This window comes from Anopheles cruzii, chromosome 3 (assembly GCF_943734635.1).
Source record: "Anopheles cruzii chromosome 3, idAnoCruzAS_RS32_06, whole genome shotgun sequence".
In the NCBI taxonomy this organism is placed as follows: Eukaryota; Metazoa; Arthropoda; class Insecta; order Diptera; family Culicidae; genus Anopheles; species Anopheles cruzii.
In genome coordinates this window covers 74,541,503-74,560,344 of record NC_069145.1, presented here as the reverse complement: position 1 = coordinate 74,560,344, position 18,842 = coordinate 74,541,503, and the positions used below count along the sequence as shown (strand labels likewise).

General features: G+C 52.1%; 2 protein-coding genes across 2 annotated transcripts in view; both read left to right on the top strand.

The window, feature by feature from the left end:
• The first annotated feature begins 451 nt into the window (after positions 1-451).
• Positions 452-17,295, top strand: LOC128270979 (uncharacterized). The gene is given in 12 exon segments (XM_053008409.1): positions 452-577; positions 1,951-2,279; positions 2,355-2,874; positions 2,945-3,052; positions 3,164-3,317; positions 5,853-6,073; positions 10,144-10,195; positions 11,111-11,298; positions 13,116-13,295; positions 16,343-16,520; positions 16,589-16,736; positions 16,816-17,295. Coding segments are annotated over 12 exon segments (2,640 nt in total). The 5' UTR covers positions 452-495.
• A 1,331-nt stretch (positions 17,296-18,626) lies between these two features.
• Positions 18,627-18,842, top strand: part of LOC128270978 (serine protease filzig) — a 49,414-nt gene continuing 49,198 nt past the window's right edge. The window contains exon 1 of the mRNA XM_053008408.1: positions 18,627-18,674. Coding sequence (XP_052864368.1) covers positions 18,627-18,674 — 48 coding nt within the window. The remainder of the gene's footprint in view (positions 18,675-18,842) is intronic.

Here is an 18,842-nt window from a genome sequence, read left to right as displayed (position 1 = left end):
TTTCCGCGATCGGAATGTCTGTCTACCTTTTTTTGGACGGGAGGGTAACGGTTTTCGCGGGGCGATGAACTGATTTACGCTGCGGGTCCTGGGATGCTGCCCGGGAGATATCACCTGATTGGTCTGATTGGTGGCCGCTCGCTCGTCTCGCGGTCCCGCTTTAAAATATGCTAAACACTTGTCTGCGCTTATATAACGCGTTCAAAACGTGTTTCGAAAACACCCATCAGCGGGTTGAGGGCTGTAAATAATTAATGTGCCGGCTGGCTTTTTTATCTAATTAACCCAGCCCAGCCCAGCCTGCCTGGGCCACCGTCACTGGCTCCGAACGGGACCGAATAGAGCCCCCCAATCCTGGCAGCAATCCCGTACAGCATTCCCACGACATCATCATTACGATGCCCGGTCTAAGGTTGATCTTTTCGTTTCGCTGTGTACTTTCAGAAGAATGAAAATAAGACGCAATCGGCGGCCGGCTAACAGAAGACGCAGAAGATGCTCCCATGGCGTTTCCCAACCACCAGCGCGATTGGACTGCTGATTTGGCTCGGCTGGCTTTCCACGGTGGTCCCGGCAAGTAAGTGAGCGTTTGCGACGTCGCAACCCAAACGGCAGATGATCGATCTACGGCTTTTCGGTTGGGCAACAAGTTGTGTCGAGGTGTTGCTCAAGCGTCCGGCCCAAGGTGAGAAATGTGCCAATGTGCAATCATCCTGAGCGCACGTGTCACGTTGGTCACGGCTGATGACACCGAAACCTTTGACTGAAGCACCCGAAAGGGTCAAAATAGGTTTTCCCGCCCCGACAACCCCGGCATGCGAATCGAATGATGTTCGATTGAAATCCCTCGAGTCCGCCTCGGGGTGGCCCCGTGGTGGACAGCGGGACGGCGACGACGTCTTGCACTATCATCGCGTCAAATTGCTATCGGCCTAGCCTAGTGGCCGGCCTAGCCGATGATGATCGACGGGCATCGAACATCAGGCTTTTAATCAGGAATTGATACAAAGACGCGGAATGTGGGTTAATGAGGCTCCAGAGTGGGGCTGCGCGGCCAATTCACGTCCGGCTGACGTGCCACTCCGGCTAGGCCCCGGGATTCAACCGAGGCGAGCAGTTTCGAAACCGATAATGTGACTAGGTTCCATTCATCATTGTCCACCGGCCAGCGGAGTACGTGAAATATGAAGCGTAATTGCGCCGTCAGAGTATCCGTCAAATGGACGGAAGATAATTGAAATTTCCCGTGCCAGGTGATGCTCATTCTGCACACATCTTGCGCCTGTCGAAATCGCTGAAATTAGCAACAGGAATTTGAAAAAGGCTTAGTAATTTCGCATCTTCTCTTTGGGGTGCCTTTGGGGTCGTATTTTGCCTCTTTTCTTGCGCTTGAACTCAAGGAGAAGAAAACTGGAAGAAATTGACGAGACTTTACATAACAAATAATGTAAAACTTTAAATTAACGAAGACAGACCCATATTTTGCCGCTTTTATAGTCTGTCCGACGAACGAGAACTTACATAAGTTTATCCTGAGGATTCAATATCGTTTGAAACACGACACACATTCAATAGGTGAAGGTCAAGTGCCAAATTCGTTCACGATACTCAGACGTAGGCGAGTCATAGGCCAACCAATCGCATGCATAATGAAGCTCTCGAGTAACAGACGTCATAGGTCCCTATTATCCGAAGGTGTTGCTAGTGCGCGGACAAAGACTCTTATTCATTCATTCTGGAAATTGTATACATTTGGTAGAAACTTTGATATTTACGAAGTGGGACGATATACACTAAAGGACTATAAAGGATATACTAAAAAGGATTGACTTTTGTGATTTTGCAAAACGATTTTATCACGGTGGCTTCAATCGCCAGAAATTTGGAATGTTAAAATAGGTACTGTCGTCGAATTCACCTATCACCTTCTTCCTGCCTTTCGTTCCGCAGACATCATCCATAACGTGCTGGGGGTCCCGGACACTTGTGTGTACCAAAACCAGTTGCGTGCCTGTCGCCTGTCGTTCTCCTGCTGGCTGGAAGGTGGCCGGCACGTGTCGGGATGCGGCGAAAACCGGTGGCTGATGTCGTGCTGCGTGCCGGAGAGCGAGCTGTCGGGTACGCTGATCGCCCCGAAAGTGGCCTACGCCGGCCCAATGGTTCCGGTGGCTCTGCTGCCCCCGTTGGTACCCGCACCTAACCGCCCGAACATGCTCATTCCGCCACAGTTTTCGAAGCAGAAAAGCTTCTTCCACCGCCGTTCCGACCAACTGATGCAGGTGAGCACCGATTCCCTCGACACCTCGATCCCTGCTGGATTCCTCCATTGCTTACGCCATCCCTCATTCCTCTAGACCGAGTGTGGCATTCAGCAAACATCGCAAAACACCCTGCAGAAGCGCATCATCGGCGGGAGGACGGCCAACTTTGCCGAGTATCCGTGGCAGGCGCACATACGGATCGCCGAGTACCAGTGCGGCGGTGTCCTGGTGTCGCGCAGGTTCGTGGCGACCGCGGCCCACTGCATACAGCAGGCACGCCTGAAGGACATCGTCATCTATTTGGGTGAGCTGGACACGCAGAATTCGGGCAAGATCATGGAACCGCTGCCGGCCGAGAAGCATCGCGTCGAGCTGAAGATCGTGCACCCGAAGTTCATCTTTCGCATGACCCAGCCCGATCGGTACGACCTGGCACTGCTGAAGCTGACGCGCCCGGCTGGCTACAAATCGCACATCCTGCCGATCTGCCTACCGATGCGCCCGCTCGATCTGGTTGGCCGGAAGGGTATTATCGCGGGTTGGGGCAAAACGAACGCCAACATGGGACAAACGGGAACCAACATTCTGCACACGGCTGCGGTTCCTATCATAAGTAAGAGCGCGGACACCGTGAGAATCCATTCCATCTAATTTATTTCTATTTCGTTCTGTTCGCCGATTAGGTACAAAAGAGTGTCTGCGATGGCACAAGAGTAAAAAAATCAACGTTGAGCTGTTCAACGAAATGTTCTGCGCCGGGCACTCCGATGGCCATCAGGACGCGTGTTTGGGTAAGGGACCGAAGAAGCTCTAAGTTAAGAAGGTGGTGCAGCCCGGGTTGCATACCTTTAGGCGCGATATCAATTTATGCTTCAAACTTTCTGTCTCTCTCTCTTCTTTAGGCGATTCAGGCGGCCCGCTGATCATAAACGATCGCGGGCGGTACACACTGATCGGGATTACAAGTGCCGGCTTCGGCTGTGGAGTCGACCATCAACCGGGCATCTACCATAACGTTCAGAAGACGATCAAATGGATACAGAGCGTAGTGATGGCGTGATCCGCGGTCTCGCGAAGATCGCGCAGTGAAACAGTATTGACTATTTATTGACATAGCATTTTAATCAACCGTATTCGAATGCCGCACATAATTGTGATTCTTTTCGTTTTTAATAGAAACAGAAACTTTTCGCTCCTAGACGCCGCTAGTAGCCCCGCGGTGGGCGAACCGGCGGCCAGAACTACTTTAAAATGGGAGCATGTTTTCTTTTCCTTTATCGACTGAATGCTCTCTGGCGCCGACTTGCGACGAACATGTAATGCAATAAATTTTATAAAATAAACACTATTTATCTGATGAAAGCACGTTTCGACCCGCCCTTTTGGGCCATTTTTTTAATTTTATTTATGTGTCAGAAATCGCCGCAGAAGCTGGAAAGAGTGAACACTTAAACGATAATCATGGTCATTCAATAATAGCTCATGCAAATGTATCTCCGAAAGCTTTGAATGAAACAATTCAATTGAATTTCTGAATTTGCTGGAATTTCCCAAAACCCTTTCTCTACTTCCGTTGCCAACCTTATCACCCCGGAGCAGGTCCGGAACACACGGGCCTGGCCAATCTGCATGATTGTGATCGAAGTGAAATTGGTCTCGCTGCAAAAACCGGGCCGACTCACAGGGCACCGGCTAGTGCTCCCCGCGGTGGCCCTCACATCCGTGATACCGTGATCTGATCGTCACGGTCAATCGAGTGCCGAGGAAGCAGGAACACTGCCGCCCGGCTGCTTGGTTGCGGATCGGTTAACAACCACCCCTTTTTTTTTTTTTTTTTTCGCGAAAGTGCCGATAGCTAACCGCACGTTAGCGACGACGACGATACTTGCCGGCAGCCAGCAAGCCGTGGTGCCACGGAAGTGTGTTTATGGTGTGTTCCGGTGAGTCGGAACTAACTCACCGGAGGGGTTGCGGCTCGCTCGGTTGGCTTTCGAAAATCGTGCCCCCCGGCGCCAGGGATCGAGCCACCGCCCCGGGAAGGAAGACGGAAAGATTCGGCGCACTCTCGGGCGCCCCAAACGATAAACGGACCGCGAGCGAAATCGGCAATAAAATTTAGAAAATGCTGGAGCCCGTTACCGAGGCAGCTCGGTTCACCGGCGGTTCTTGGGCCGGGGCTGGCCCGGTGGCTGCGACCCAAAGAACTAGACCGTGAGCAATGCGCCTGATAATGAAATACAGCGGTGCGGTTTGCGATAATAAATGGACAGCACAGTTCACTCAATTTTCACACTCATTAGACGTGCGCCCGCTCTCTCTCTCTCTTTCTCTCTCTCTCTCTCTCTCTCTCTCTCTCTCGTGGTGGGCTGGGGTCGCGGTGGCATGTTGTTGAGTACCTGTCCGCACTTCCTCCAAGTCCGTTGCGGCTGATAAACCGCGTGACTGTGAACGCGTTTCACAGCGATCACCAGCGGCTCATTTCGGCTCTGTCTTCGGCCCGTGTTTGGCTCATTTCTAGCGGCCACGGTGTGGAAGGGGACCCCGCGAATCGAGCAGCGCGCTAGTGGACCGACCGCTCGAAACGGGGTAGTATCCCGGGAGACGGCTTGCCGATCGCACGCGCCGTAACGACGCCGCCCATTTCTGGTTCTGCGCCCGACGGTCTGATTTTGCCCTCGAAAAATCCTTGCCAAAGATCGCGAGGTGGGTGATCGTGTGTGTGTGTGTGTGTGAGCATCGTTGCATAACGCGGTGGGATTTCCGAAACCAAAGTGCCGTTACGGAGTACTACGTCACGTCAGCCCGGTGTGCGGTTTCTGCGGTGCGGATTAGTCACCCCGTGAAGTGACCACTTCGCTGCGTCTTACCGCACGGTTAAGAAAGTATCGGAGACGTCCGGCTGAAGGATAAGCACACTTTCGCTTTCGGCACATCACCAGTGCACCGTGCCGATCGTTAGCGATCCCCGCTGGATCACGCCTCCTTGATGCATCGCGACCGCGCGACCGCGTGTGCGTAATCTTCCGCGTGCGTGTGTGTGTGTGAAAAAGGAAATCTCAGGCCAAGCGGGAAAGGCTTTTAGGCTGCTTTAGGCCGCGAGCCGAGAGAGCGTTTGGCTTTTTAATTTGTGAAAGTGAAACGTATCATTTGAATCCAGTTTTTCGGGCCTCGGCCTCGACCGTTGGCCTCGAGGGGGCTCCCGTCCGCTCTGCATCGCTTTCGGGTTTTCCTTTCCTTTGGCCGCCTCCGTGTTGACCCCCGAACACCGATGTCCCGGAGGGTTTCGCCGAGCGGTGGACCGAATCACCTACTGACCAAGACAAACCAACACCCAAGAGGTTCCAAGTTCAGTTGCCTAATCGCCTAAATTTGGGTTTGGGCACCGGCCGTGTGGGTGTGTGATCGGGAACCGCGGCCCCGCTCGCGTGCGTGCTTACGGGGCTACGAAGCTGTGACGAGTGAGTAGTGAGAGTGATTACGCGATCGCACGCGAAAACCGGTTCCGGTCGCGATTCCGGAAAAACGGACAGGCGACAGTGACAGTGAACTGGCCGGCGCTGCTATGCGGGGCCGCTGGGCGATACGATGCAGTTGCCTGCCCTCGGTGCTGATGCTGCTGCTGCTCCTGTTGGTGGTGCAGCTCGCGTTCGGCTCGGAAGTATCCCGTGTCCGGTTTGAGGGGGCCGTCGCGGGCCAGGAGTACGCCAACGCGAACGAGCGCTTCAACGAGGTGCTGGACCGTGCCAATCTGCGCACCCTCATCAGCCGCCAGCTGCCCAAGCAGGGCCGATTTTTCGAAGAGTTCGACGGAAGTAAGTAAATTACAGGGACTGGTTTAGGATTGGGTACGATTGGCGCTCGGTGCCACCATTTGGGCCGCCTGATGACAAACTAATCGGTACGTTGAACTGTGGAAAAAACAATTTGAGATCGTTACGCGGGATGCGAGATTAGTGAAAGTGGACGCCACGCTGAGTAGGCTGCGAAATGCGCAATGGTGGTGTTTCACCAAATGGTCACTCCCAATTCGTGCGATAAATGAGGCAATGAGGAGTGTAGTGTGAAAGCACCTAAATCGTGATCAAGCTGACACAAGTAGCACTTCTGGACTATCCATCTAATGAGTCGATGACAGCAACCAAAAGCATGATCGTTCATCGTTCGTTATGATTCAAGACTGAGCCTATGATTGATCGTCAATACACTTGTCATCAATACGCTTCCACAGCTGTTATAACCTCATCATTTAATGAAAAACGCTTTCCACGCATGAAATTATTTAGGTCTAGAAAGAGATTGAAGTCGCTAGGGGCCAAATTTGCTGAATACGGTGGATGCTCCAACAATTCGCAGTTTAATTCATAGATTTTTATCGTTGTCAAAATTATCTTGTGGAGTGCTGCACTATCCGAATGAAAAAGGATACCATAGAACATAATGGAACGATCAATTACTGAATGGCGGAAACTATACCTCAAATTAATCAACACTTATGATTGAATCAAATATAAACCATAAACAAATTATTCCTTTTAATTTTAATGTATACTACTGTGGCCGCAACAAATTCGAAACATATTATGTTAGATAAAAAGAAATCCATAATTTTTGCGTGAATTTCAAAACTTTATGTTTAAGATGTTTCCGTTAGTTTGATTTACAAATGTAAATAATGTACCGTTCAAATTCGTACCGTCAAATGTGTACCGTTTTGTTTCAGAATTGGTTGCCATTTTAAAGGTAGCTTCATAATGCTTCTCTTATAAAAGTCTTGAACTTTATTAGATTTGGAATTTATTAGGACCTGGATTTGTTACAGAGTCTTGGTGTTTATTATCGAAAACCCTTAGTAATCGATCTTCACAATCTTCTCTTGATCCCAATTTTTTACTCAGAAAGTTTTGTAATACCCGAAAAACGTAATAATCGCTTGGTGCAAGCTCCGGACTGGGGATTGGCATTAAAACTTTCCAACCAAGCTTCCGGAATTTATGGCAAGACACTAAACACATGTCTGACATTTTGTTGTCCTGATGAAACACAAAACCTCTTCTGTTGGCCGATTCTGGCCATTTTTGGTCAATCGCTATCCTCAAACGGTTCAATTGTTGACAGTAGAGAGTTGAATTTAGTGTATGGCCACACGGAAGCCACTCATAACAAATGATTCCAGTCAAATCCCACCCAGTAGAACCTTCCTGGCCGTTAGTCATTGTTTGGCCACCCTTTGAGCTGCTCCACCAAGCAATGGCCTATGGCGATCGTTTTCGCACAATATTGTCGTATGAATCCTATTTCACATCCCCGTTCGTTTTGACTCGTATCCCAACTACTGACTGTAAAAGGTGGCCACGGTGTCCAGTGGCTTCTTGAGTTTAGAGAACAGCCAGAAGTCACTTGGTGGTAAGTCAGCTGATTGCGGAACGATATGGGTCGAGTTCGTGTCGAAATGATCACGAGCAGATCAAGGAAATGTGATGCAAAAACATCAGGAGGATGTTAAGCCAAGAATTGCCTTTCCACAAATCTGGATTTTGTTGACAGTTTGACCATTTGCTGCCGTTTTTTTGTAGCACCTGGAAACGATCCCGTTCTTGATCACCTTTCGCTTGGCAGTTTGACAGTTTGGCAGCACCAATCAGCCGGTGCAATTGTTACATCGCGTTTGCTTCGCGCTTTTGCCAGTTTCCGAATTGACCGAACCGGACCGAGTCCGGACCTGATTACGAGACGCATCGTGGCGCATCGAGGTCCATAGTGAAAGCATCGGACCACATTTTCGGAAGCACTTCGAAGCGCAGGCTATCGCACCACGCAATACTTACGCAACTGGCCATGCTGCCGTGTGCCGACTGATGGCCGCGGGAAGATAATGTGCGAAACGGCTTTTAATAACTAACGCCCTCCGCCATCATGTTCCGCCGGACGGTCCAGTGGTGGCGGTGGCTGCTGTTCCACTGACCTGACACACAGGCTGCGTTCCGAAAGCGGGAAGCGCTCCACGGAACAAACATACACACTTAGCAGCGGAAACGGCCAATCCCTTCCCGAAACGGCTGCGTTCCATAAATCCATAACTCTTCATTCCGCCTTGGGACCGCCGCCCAGACCGGACCGTGAAAGAGAAAGTAAACAATGGCCTTCGGGTCGGTCGGACTCACACTTTCGCTTTCTTGCGCGTTCCGAGGCCCCCGGCAGGAGTTTCGACCGAAAACAGAGCACCCGTAGATGACCCGCGTCACCCACGCACGCGCTTATGTAAGGGCCCTTTCGGGGAGGGTTCGGGTTTCTGAACCACGTCGGGTTGCAGACGAGTGACAGGAATTAGTTAACCCACTGTGCCACGGTTGTCGGCGCATTATTCCGCCAACCGATTCCCGACGATTCGAACCCGTGCTGAGCCCCGAGACCAGATGGCTACTTTTGCGCAAAACGTCGCACCGCCCCCCGGGGGCATGAAATGTGTCTCTCTGGCCCCTCTGGGCGTAGCAATACACGGTTGTCATCTACTTTCTCCAGCGGTCCGCGCGCTGTTTGCGGTCTGTGCCAAACGCTCTCCTTTGTCCGGGGCCAGGAGACCCTCAGGAGTGCCGCAAAATGGTGGACAAACTTTTCGGCCGAACCGGTCCCAGCCTGCGGGGGGGAATCGGAATCACTTTCGACACCTTCCCCCGTCTAAGGCGCCGAAGCAGCTAGGGCGCCCATCCTGGATGGGTCCTCATGCGCGTAGAACGAGAAAGCGGCCCGCGCAAACGTAGCCGTGCAGCGAGAACGAATTGTAGTCATTTTATAGCGCTAATTGCGTAGCACCCGACCACGGTGTGTGCAATGCAATTAAAGTGAAAATATTTTATAGCAATTAAACGGTAGCGCCTGTCCCCGATACGATTTATGGCACTTACTGTACCTTGACCGATATCGTTCGGGCCCAGGAATTGGCAAACAAATCGCGGTACTAAGCGCACAGCATGGCAGGTTTTAAAAGACGGCCCAGTAAAATTATGCTACAAAATAACTACAACTCCCCCGAGGGCGACAAATGGGCCATCATCCATGTAACTCATCCCGGTCCCGGTGACTCCCGGGAGCACCGTTAGGCTGCACATTGTCAAGCGGTTCTAGCGCCCCTGCCGGAAGCAGTTACGTCTAATTGCGAGCCCGTTCCTTATCGGCTCGGGACGATCGCAGCCGGCGCCGTTGCTTGCACCGGGTTGCGCACCAAAAGGGGCTTCAGCCACGCCCGGTCCTCAAGCGCCGTTAATTCAAGAAGCTCCAGCTTTGTTAAATTAAAACAAACAAACCGAGGCTGCATGAACACCCGGCCCGGCCAAGTGAACGCCTCCGGCGCGATCGCAGGAGAAAGCACCGGGGAGCGATCGAAGAAAGGGTTCACTCGTGTTCATCGTCGTGTCTTGGATCTCCTTGGCTGTTACCCCACCACACCACAGCAGGGCATGGGCAGGGCCGGCAGCGAACGACGCCCGCGCACGGCTCCTCAGTTCATCGTCAGCACTCGATCGGCACACTCACTCAACGCCGATCGGTCCCTTTTTCTTGCGAATCCGCCGCGTGTGAAAGTTGTCCGTTTCGCCCACTTCGCCCAGGCGATCGTCCACACGAGGGATCGTGCGTGCGTGCGTGTTCTCTCTCTCTCTCTGTCTGTCTCTCTCTTTCGGTACGGAATCACTGAACCTGAACCTGACCGTGTGTCCGGCGGTGGGGGTCACGCAACAAACCCGGACCCGTTGCGGTTGGAAGAGCAACTTATCTGGCAAACGGCAGAAAGTGAAATTGCCTGCCCAGCGTCCATCACCACATGCGGTGCGGTCTGTGGGAACACTCTGTGGGCTGCGACTTCGTAGAGTACCCCCCACCGGTGCAGAACGGGACGGAAACGGGGCGAAGACGGGCGAAGAAACGTTCTCATCGGAAAGGTTGATCCAGCGGGGGCCTGTTCGGAACCTGCGGGGACCATGCGGTGGTGTGAGTGATTGCTTTTCCCAGCCGCAGCCCTTTGCACACCCACTCCTCACCCCCCCACCGGTGGGTTCATTGTCTTGCGGTCAGAGTGCTCAAGTTCCCGGTGGAAGCGGAGAGCGCGGAGCGATCGTTAAGTGGCGGGACCCCGCACGGAAAGGGACCTCACTAGGGTCCGCGGCTCCTCGCGTGGCGTGGCTAATGAGTCAGCGGCTTGTGCAGTGATCGTGCCACGGTTTTTGTGCAATTCATTCGCTTCCTTCCGGAACCGGAAACGCATCGAGTGGCGACCCCATTGCGTGCCCCTCGCGCGCGAAAAGTGATGTTGCGCAACGCGTTACGCTGAAAGATCGGTGGTAGTGGTGGTGGTGGTGGTGGTGGGAAAAGTTTTCGGCCATCACGCCAACGCGACGCCTGCGCCGCACGCGACACGCGAAAAACGTGGATTGTGTAAACACTTCCGGTCGACGTCGACGACGTCACCGTCAAGTCGTCGCGCGGATCGCCGAAAGAAAGGTGCGTGGCCGCGAAAGTGAGGTTTTCGGGAGTGCCGGTTTTTGGCGGTGGTGATCCACGGGGGACGACATGGTGCCGAAGGTGGTGGTTCCGAACGGAGAACGCGTGTTACGCTAACGCGGCGCCGTCGCCGCCGCAATTACTGGCGTCGCCGTTGAATTATTTTCCCAAATTGGTTCCACACCGTTGCCCGTTGCCACTTGCGTGTGCGTGTGTGAAGTGATTCATTTTGTAATATCGAAGAAAGGTGTCCCCAAGAGAAAGAAAAAACGAAGCAACATGTGTTTAAAAAGTACGCCGCGATCGAAGAAAGTGTCGGGTGGGTCTGGGACACGAAAGCCTCGGGCACCTGGGAGTGGGCCCGTGGGTGCGATGGCGATGTGGCTGTTGCTGGTGGTGATGGTGGTGGGGTCCGCCGGGGCACAGAGTGGACCGTCGCCGCAGCAGGAACAGGATATACTGCTGCTCGATGCCCTCGGCAAACGTCAAACGTTCAACGGCGAAGACTTTGGTCAAAACTCCATCATCGAGCTGCTGGGCAGAAGTAGGTTTTGGGGGTGGCTTTTGTCCAACTCTTTATAAAACAACAAACTTCGGCGGATTGATGTTTCGCAAAAGAATAACCATAGCTCCAACCTTCAACTTCAACATATGTGCAAGCAGTCCTGGAAAATCCCGGGAGTTAAGATAATTTGGATAATTGTTGGATAATTGACTGCTTCATCGTGTGCGACAGTGACTCAAGGGACGCTACACAGCTTGCGAATGGAGCGGACAAACAAACAAACATACAAACAGATATTCAATTCTGTATATTAAGACTTTAAATTAATTCATGCGGGTTTACAACACATAGCATTACTCACTAAATTTCACACATTACTTTTATGAAATATGTGTTTGACAGCTACTGTCATTACGCACCTAACGCAGCATAGGATTTTTGAATAAAGTGCACCTTTTTTAAGCCTCTGAAAATGTCGAAGTTTGTTCCTGGTAAAGTTTTTTTGCGGAAAGCACTTCTTCATTACTTCAATATGAAGAAAAGTGCTACCAAAAGTCATCGATATTAAAGATGTTTGTTGTGTAGAAAAGAAATGGGTTCTTGTACTGATTCATCATGAAGTATCACTAGTGACGAAAAGTGGATTTATTACAAGAATCCTGGATGCTAAACGATCTAGGTACAGCCTGATGATTATGCTGCGCATATTGTGGCATATGAAAGGTGTGGTGTAATAAATACGGGCCGGTCCGTTCTTCTGAGATTTAAAAAAATGTGTCATGTACTATGAGCTTTTACAATTTAATGAAATTATTGATACACAACGCTATCGACAACAATTGATGCGTTTGAAGCTAGCTTTGGCCATAAAACGATCATGCTGGGATAAATGACATAATAAACTGATTTTTGACTGAGCATGACAACGCTCAACCACTCACTGCAAAACCGGTCAAAACCTATCTTGAAAATCGAATGGGAACTGTTGCCCCACCCGCCGTTTATTCACTAGATATTACTCCTTTGGACTTCTACTTGTTCCGTTGCACAAGTAACGATTTGCCAGCGGTTCAATTCTTATGAATGTTTTGAAAAAATGGGTCTCTGATTGGATCGCTTCAAAAGATGAGTTCTATCGCCATCAAATCCGGGAATTACCTAAACGATGGGAGAAAGCAATATCTATTGCTGGAGAATACTTTCATTGAACTAGTCAGATGTTTTGTTGTTGCCATAGGCCATAACTGTCGAATGGACAGCGCATGAATTTATTCATATATTTGACGAAGCGTACAGACGCTTGTTTTTACGTCTCCGCGGAAGTATAAACTTTTTGACATAAGCGTAAACGATTTGGCATTACAAATTGATTTTACGCTCGGTTTTACGCTTCCTGTGGCCGTAGCTTAATAGATTAAAACGCTGTTTAGATAAGACTCGTTTCTACAAGGAGCTAACAGGACAAATGTTAAACTGGAACGCGTTAGCGCGTCGTTGTTGGAATCAGTAGGCCTTGCACAAAATTGCCTAGAAGGTTCAAGTAGGGCCTTTAGGTGTCGTAAGTCCTGTCCATGCAGTATCCCTGTCATGACTAGTACACTAAGCGATGCTTCGAAAGAAAAGGTTTCCATCGAAGCTCACCCGCTCCTAACGTAACTAATTTTACAAAACCAGATTCGTTTCTCCTGACATGACACCTAATCAACGATTTGTAGAAAAATCCATGCTTCAAGTATCATTACCTGTATCTATCAAGCATCATTCTGTTTCTCTCTCCATTTAATCAACCGTACGAAACGAAACCCCTTAAGCTGCAGTCGAGATTAAATGCCGATCGTTTAATTGTCCCGTTTCAGTGATCCCCCAGACGTGCCGCCACAAGGGGCGCAAGTTTGAGTGCGGCCTCTCGCTGTCCTGCGTGCTGGGCGGCGGAAAACCACTCGATCTCTGTTCCGGCGGGATGATCTGGTCGTGCTGCATCGATCGCGAGTTCGCGCCGGAGAACGACCCCGAGCAGGGCGCCGTACACAATGCCAGTAAGTATGATCCATGTAATCGCTGTCCGCCGAACTGTCAACCCTTGCCGAGACGTGGACGACTTAATCTCCGCCCGTCCGTCGTGGTGAACAATGTGACGCGCGCAGACCGCAGCCACGGGGCAGGCAGGATAACTATGCACCGGGATAACTTCCTGAACCATCGGTGTGCGGGGTCGGATCGGTGCGCTTTCTCGCTGGGCCCGGCGACGGAAGGACGTTTCACGATGATTACCGGTGCGGAACCTTTCACTTTCGTTCGGGCTGGGGCCGGGCCCGGTTAGCCACACCAAATTGGCACCCACCTTAACTTAACGGTCGGCCGAAGTAGCTTTCAAATCGCCCGTTCGGCAACGTGCATCTGTCACAACGTGGGCCCGTGTCACGAACAATGCGCCGCCGCCGCGTACGCATTGTTCGCGTCGTGATTCTTCTTTTTTTTGCTCCCATCCATTTCCCACTGTCAAGAGACGCGCGGTCGCCATATGCGAAGGGCGCCCCATACGGCGAGAGACGGCGAAAAGTCGGTGAAAAAGAAAGTATTTTCTCGGCCAACCGTGCGCGCGTCCTTTGTTCTTTGTTGCCAAACTGCAAACGTGTGAGTGTGTGTGTGTGTGAACCGATGGAACGTGCCCTTGGGCGCGGTGCAAAGTAACACATTTGATGAACAACCCTTACTTCCGATACAATTCCGACTCTGGCTGCACTCTTTCGGCCTGCCGATGTTCGACCGCCACGAACATTATCATCATTATCTGCGCTACAAGATCTCGCCGCCCAGCAATGGCCACCTCTCAGCATGGTCACATGCCAACTAATGGCTAATGAAGCCATCTCGAGCCTTCTCACCAGAGGCCCGAGCTGCTGCGAAGGCTGTGGCCAGATAAGAGCTCTAGTCCACGAGGATTCCCTTTCCGGTTTTCACGGTCTTGGTCTGCACCATATACAATGTCAATCTCTGTTGCTTTCTGTAACGGTGTGTTTTACGGGCTAACTTGTTAGACCCATGTAGCCAGCTGCATGACAACGACCGCCCTATCAACTGCACTATCTGGGGTCCGTGCTATCTCTCGCCAGTAATTGATTTCCAACTCACAGGGAATAGCCAGCCCGCTCGACCCGATATGATTGCGTAATGAGTGCCACGAGTATGTGCCAAGTGTTTCCATTATTCGGGGAGTACGCTTGTCAGCAATGCGTAAGAGTGATCTCATCAATTAAGGCCACCCCCGGGCCGGAGTGGGGGGGCCACGCTCCAGTTCCGACCCGACCGAAAAAGGGGCCACCACATTACGCCAGACCCTTCGATGGCCGATAAATGATTGAGTGCGGGGTGCGCCCTTGAGCCCCCTTGAGGCTAGGTAATGAAATTCGGCAACCGTCGGCGCCGTTGTTAACGCTTCGTTTAATTGCCGAATCGAAACCACCGGTGCGCGTTGCCAGACACTGTGGGGTTTGCACTCTCGCGCATAACTCTTCACCTCAAGACGGAGGAGCTCCGATTTAAAAAGGGAAATGAAAACACACGCGGTGACGAAAGGCTCGAGCCGTCTCGTGGCGTGGCGTGGCGTTAGCGAGCAAAGAGCTAAACAAAAGTCACATCAAAACACAAAAGCCCAACAACAATAACTCATCGAAAGGGAAACTCGAGGTGTGACGTTTTATCGTCCACGCGGCACCGTCCTGGCTGGCTGGCTGGCAGACGGATTGACAACCCGCCGAGCCGCCTACTGGGTGACAGTGCGTAACGACTACTACACGCGTCCATTGTCAGTCAGTGTCGGCCTGGCCCATCGACACAATTATCGGAGTGGGGGGGAGGGTTGCAGAAAAAACGGAGCACAACGTGGCGTGAACAATGTCCGCGCTCCGGTTCAGGCGCGCGCGTCTTTCACGCGCGTAATTGGCGGCCAAGATTGAGACAGGCCGCCATCATCAGCCGCCGAAAGGGGGAAGCCGTTACGAGGTGGTGAATAATGAGGTGACGAAAATTAACCCGCCCGCCGTTTGTGAGCTCACCGCCGTGGTCTCCAGGCCCTTCGCAGGGATCCCAGGATCAGAAGGATTGATCTTTCATCTTCCGTTCATCGCATGCGCCATTCTCTCTCTCTCCCTCTCTCTCTTTCTTTCTCTATCTCTCTCCACACGCAGGTGACATTATAAATCTGTTCGGGTTCTATCCGCCGGCCTCATCATCATCATCCTCATCGTCATCCTCATCATCATCATCCTCTTCATCGTCCGCGATCTCGACGCAACACCAAACCCGTCCGCAGACGACGCAAACGTCACTGTTTTCGAACAATAACTTTAACGTACAGCCCCAGCAACCGGTGTTCAGCCATCACCCGCAGCACCACCACACCCCGCAGGCCACGAACCCACCGCCACCACCGGAGTGGGGTTTCGACGGGAACCAGCTCGGAAACGGGGGTCTAACGTCACCGTTTTCCCCGCCGAAGCCACCGGGCAGACCGCAGTCGCCGCCGCCGCTCTACGGAACCGAGTCGCCGGCGGAACACACGGACCATCAGCGCCCGTACGGTGGCGGGGACCGACCGTACAGTTTCGGGCCCCGTCCGTCCACCACACTGTACGGGCAGCGGCCACCGCAGTCCACGGCACTGTTCGGGGGCTACCCGCAGGAGGACGATGGATACGGCTTCGAAAACGGTACCCAGTGGCGCACCCCAGTGGCATCCTTCGGTTGTTGTTGGCTTCGGTTCTGCACCTGTCCGGCCTGGTCTATCGCTTCACCTTCTGCACGGCTCTCACGGCACCCACCACTACACCACTTCCGGTGCACCGTGCACTTTCTGCTCTTTCACCATCACCTTGCGCGACTCTCTCTCTCTCGCTCTGTAGTACTCGCTTCGCTGTAGTCCTGTGAAGGGATTCACCACCCACAGCACCTTCCACCGGGTTCACTCGCAAATGGCACACCTCGATCTAGAGACGATCACACGATCCTGCGAAAACCTCCGAACGCAGCCTATACTGAAGCCCACCTTTTCCTATCCTTTCTTCTTTCGCTCGCTCCATCGCAGGTTGCGGGGAGCTGTACACACGGACGAACCGCATTGTGGGGGGCCACTCGAGCGGATTCGGAACGCACCCGTGGCAGGCGGCCCTCATCAAGTCGGGTTTCCTGACGAAGAAGCTGAGCTGCGGCGGGGCCCTCATCTCGAACCGTTGGGTCGTGACGGCGGCCCACTGTGTGGCAACGTGAGTGGTGGCGATCGGAGGCGATCCCCCGGAGCCGACTAACCAAGCCTTTTCACTTCCCATTCCAGGACCCCAAACAGTAACCTCAAGGTACGGCTCGGAGAGTGGGACGTGCGGGATCAGGAGGAACGGCTGACGCACGAGGAGTACTCGATCGAGCGGAAGGAAGTCCACCCCAACTACTCGCCGAGTGACTTCCGGAACGACATCGCACTGGTAACTGATGATGGCGCGCGGGATGCGAGATGACCCGACCCGTGACTAAACTGAGATCCTCTTCTCCCCGGGCGTGTAGGTCAAACTGGATCGCAAAGTCGTCTTCCGGCAGCACATCCTGCCGGTGTGTTTGCCACCGAAAACGGTTAAGCTGGTGGGCAAAATGGCGACCGTGGCCGGCTGGGGACGAACGCGGCACGGTCAGAGCACGGTGCCGTCCGTGCTGCAGGAGGTGGACGTGGAAGTGATACCGAACGAGCGGTGCCAGCGGTGGTTCCGGGCGGCGGGAAGGCGCGAAACGATCCACGATGTGTTTCTGTGCGCCGGCTACAAGGAGGGAGGACGGGACAGCTGCCAGGGTGACTCGGGCGGGCCGCTGACTCTGTCGATCGATGGCCGCAAGACGCTAATTGGGCTCGTCTCGTGGGGCATCGGGTGCGGCCGGGAGCACCTGCCGGGCGTGTACACCAACATCCAGAAGTTCGTTCCGTGGGTCGAGAAGGTGATGGGCAAGGAGTACTGAGAGAAAGCCCTCAGGCCTCAGGGTGGTAGATTCTAAGTGGCGCGAGAGAGATACTAGCGGTTAAGCTGTTAGGTGGTAAAGCAAAGCGAGCAGGACCTAGTAATTTATTGGTAAATTATTTTAAAGCGCTTAGGGCGAGCCCCCCCCCACCGGTGGCGAGGTGAGGTCGCGTTGGCGACATGATGGCCACAGGCCTTAAAGCGGTGCCCGTTTTCCAGACACTAACGTTTATCAATAAAACTGTGAACATCGCACAACAGGAATGATGGAAATCATTAAATTTCGGTGTGTCCTATTTATTTCGATCAGTTTCTAAACAAAAGGATTTGAACGATTTCGGCCTAAAACCCATTTCTCCAATAAGAGATTGATACCCGAGCGCCTAAAAGTATGCATTTTGCTGTACACCTCACATTTGGCATCGTTTGAAATATTTCATCTGGGTTTTAAACAAAGCTAAACAGCTGCTACCCGTTTTTTGACTTCATAAAATAGAGAATAGGTTCAAAATTGGACAAATAGAAAGAAAATCGGAAATATCATTCAGTTTTTGCCCTTCTATGAGTTAAACAAAATATAAACCGGCCACCGGGCAGCAAGTAACGTCACAAAAAACTCCGTTTTAAATAAGACTGATCCTTTGGTAGATCGCATACCGTTTACGGTGATCGTACACTCCCCATTTAGCCGCTCTCGCGTGCCCCGTCGCACGTGGCGCACAAGAACGCATCTCATGTTTCGCTCTCCGGTTTTGCCGCATCTCTGGGCATCCGTCGCCCACCCCCCTTTACGTCGGATGATGTTGTCGTCGTCGTCGTTGTCGTTGTCTGCGGGGAAAATTGATAGCACTGCCTATGTATGACTGACGTTGACGTTGATGATCGTTTTAAGGTCGTTCAACTAATATGCGGTGCAGATTGCGTGCGCTGCTGCGATTATTATGTTCGCCTCGTGTTCAGTGTGGCAAAAGCGCAATCTTATAGATCGTTCGCACGATCATACAGGCCACGTGTTGGTTTTTATACAATTCGTACTATTTTTAGAGAAAGAATGCTTCCATTAAGATCACGGCAGAGATTCAACTTTCTCGCTCGGTTCGCTCTGCCATTCATCACTTGAAATCTACGCATCTTTTTGCCGCCGCATCTCGATTAGAACCCGGTTTTTAATGGAACAATTGCCGATGCTCCTTCGTGAAGTTGCCCCTATGACTGGTCGCCGCTTTCCCGATCCTGTCGTTCAGTGTGGTGGCTGCCTCAGTCCGAGGTAAGAGAGAAAAAGTTTGTTTCAATAAGCTGAGGGCGGAGAGAACCCGATGTAACACTTATTCATTTTTCCACGTTTTATGGGCTCCGATACGGGGCTCCATGGACCCTCCGGTGGGCTTCGATTGGGAGATTCCGTTGGAAGCGAACGTAAACGGGATACGGCAGAATAATTGCCGATCCTTGCAGCGATATTTTGTAACACAATGCACCCAACTTGTATCACTATCATTCGACCCTCTAATGTGGGCCGATGGGCTCGTTAAGACACTATTCGAATTGTCCACTCGGGGCACGCAATAAATGTGAGTGCAGTTT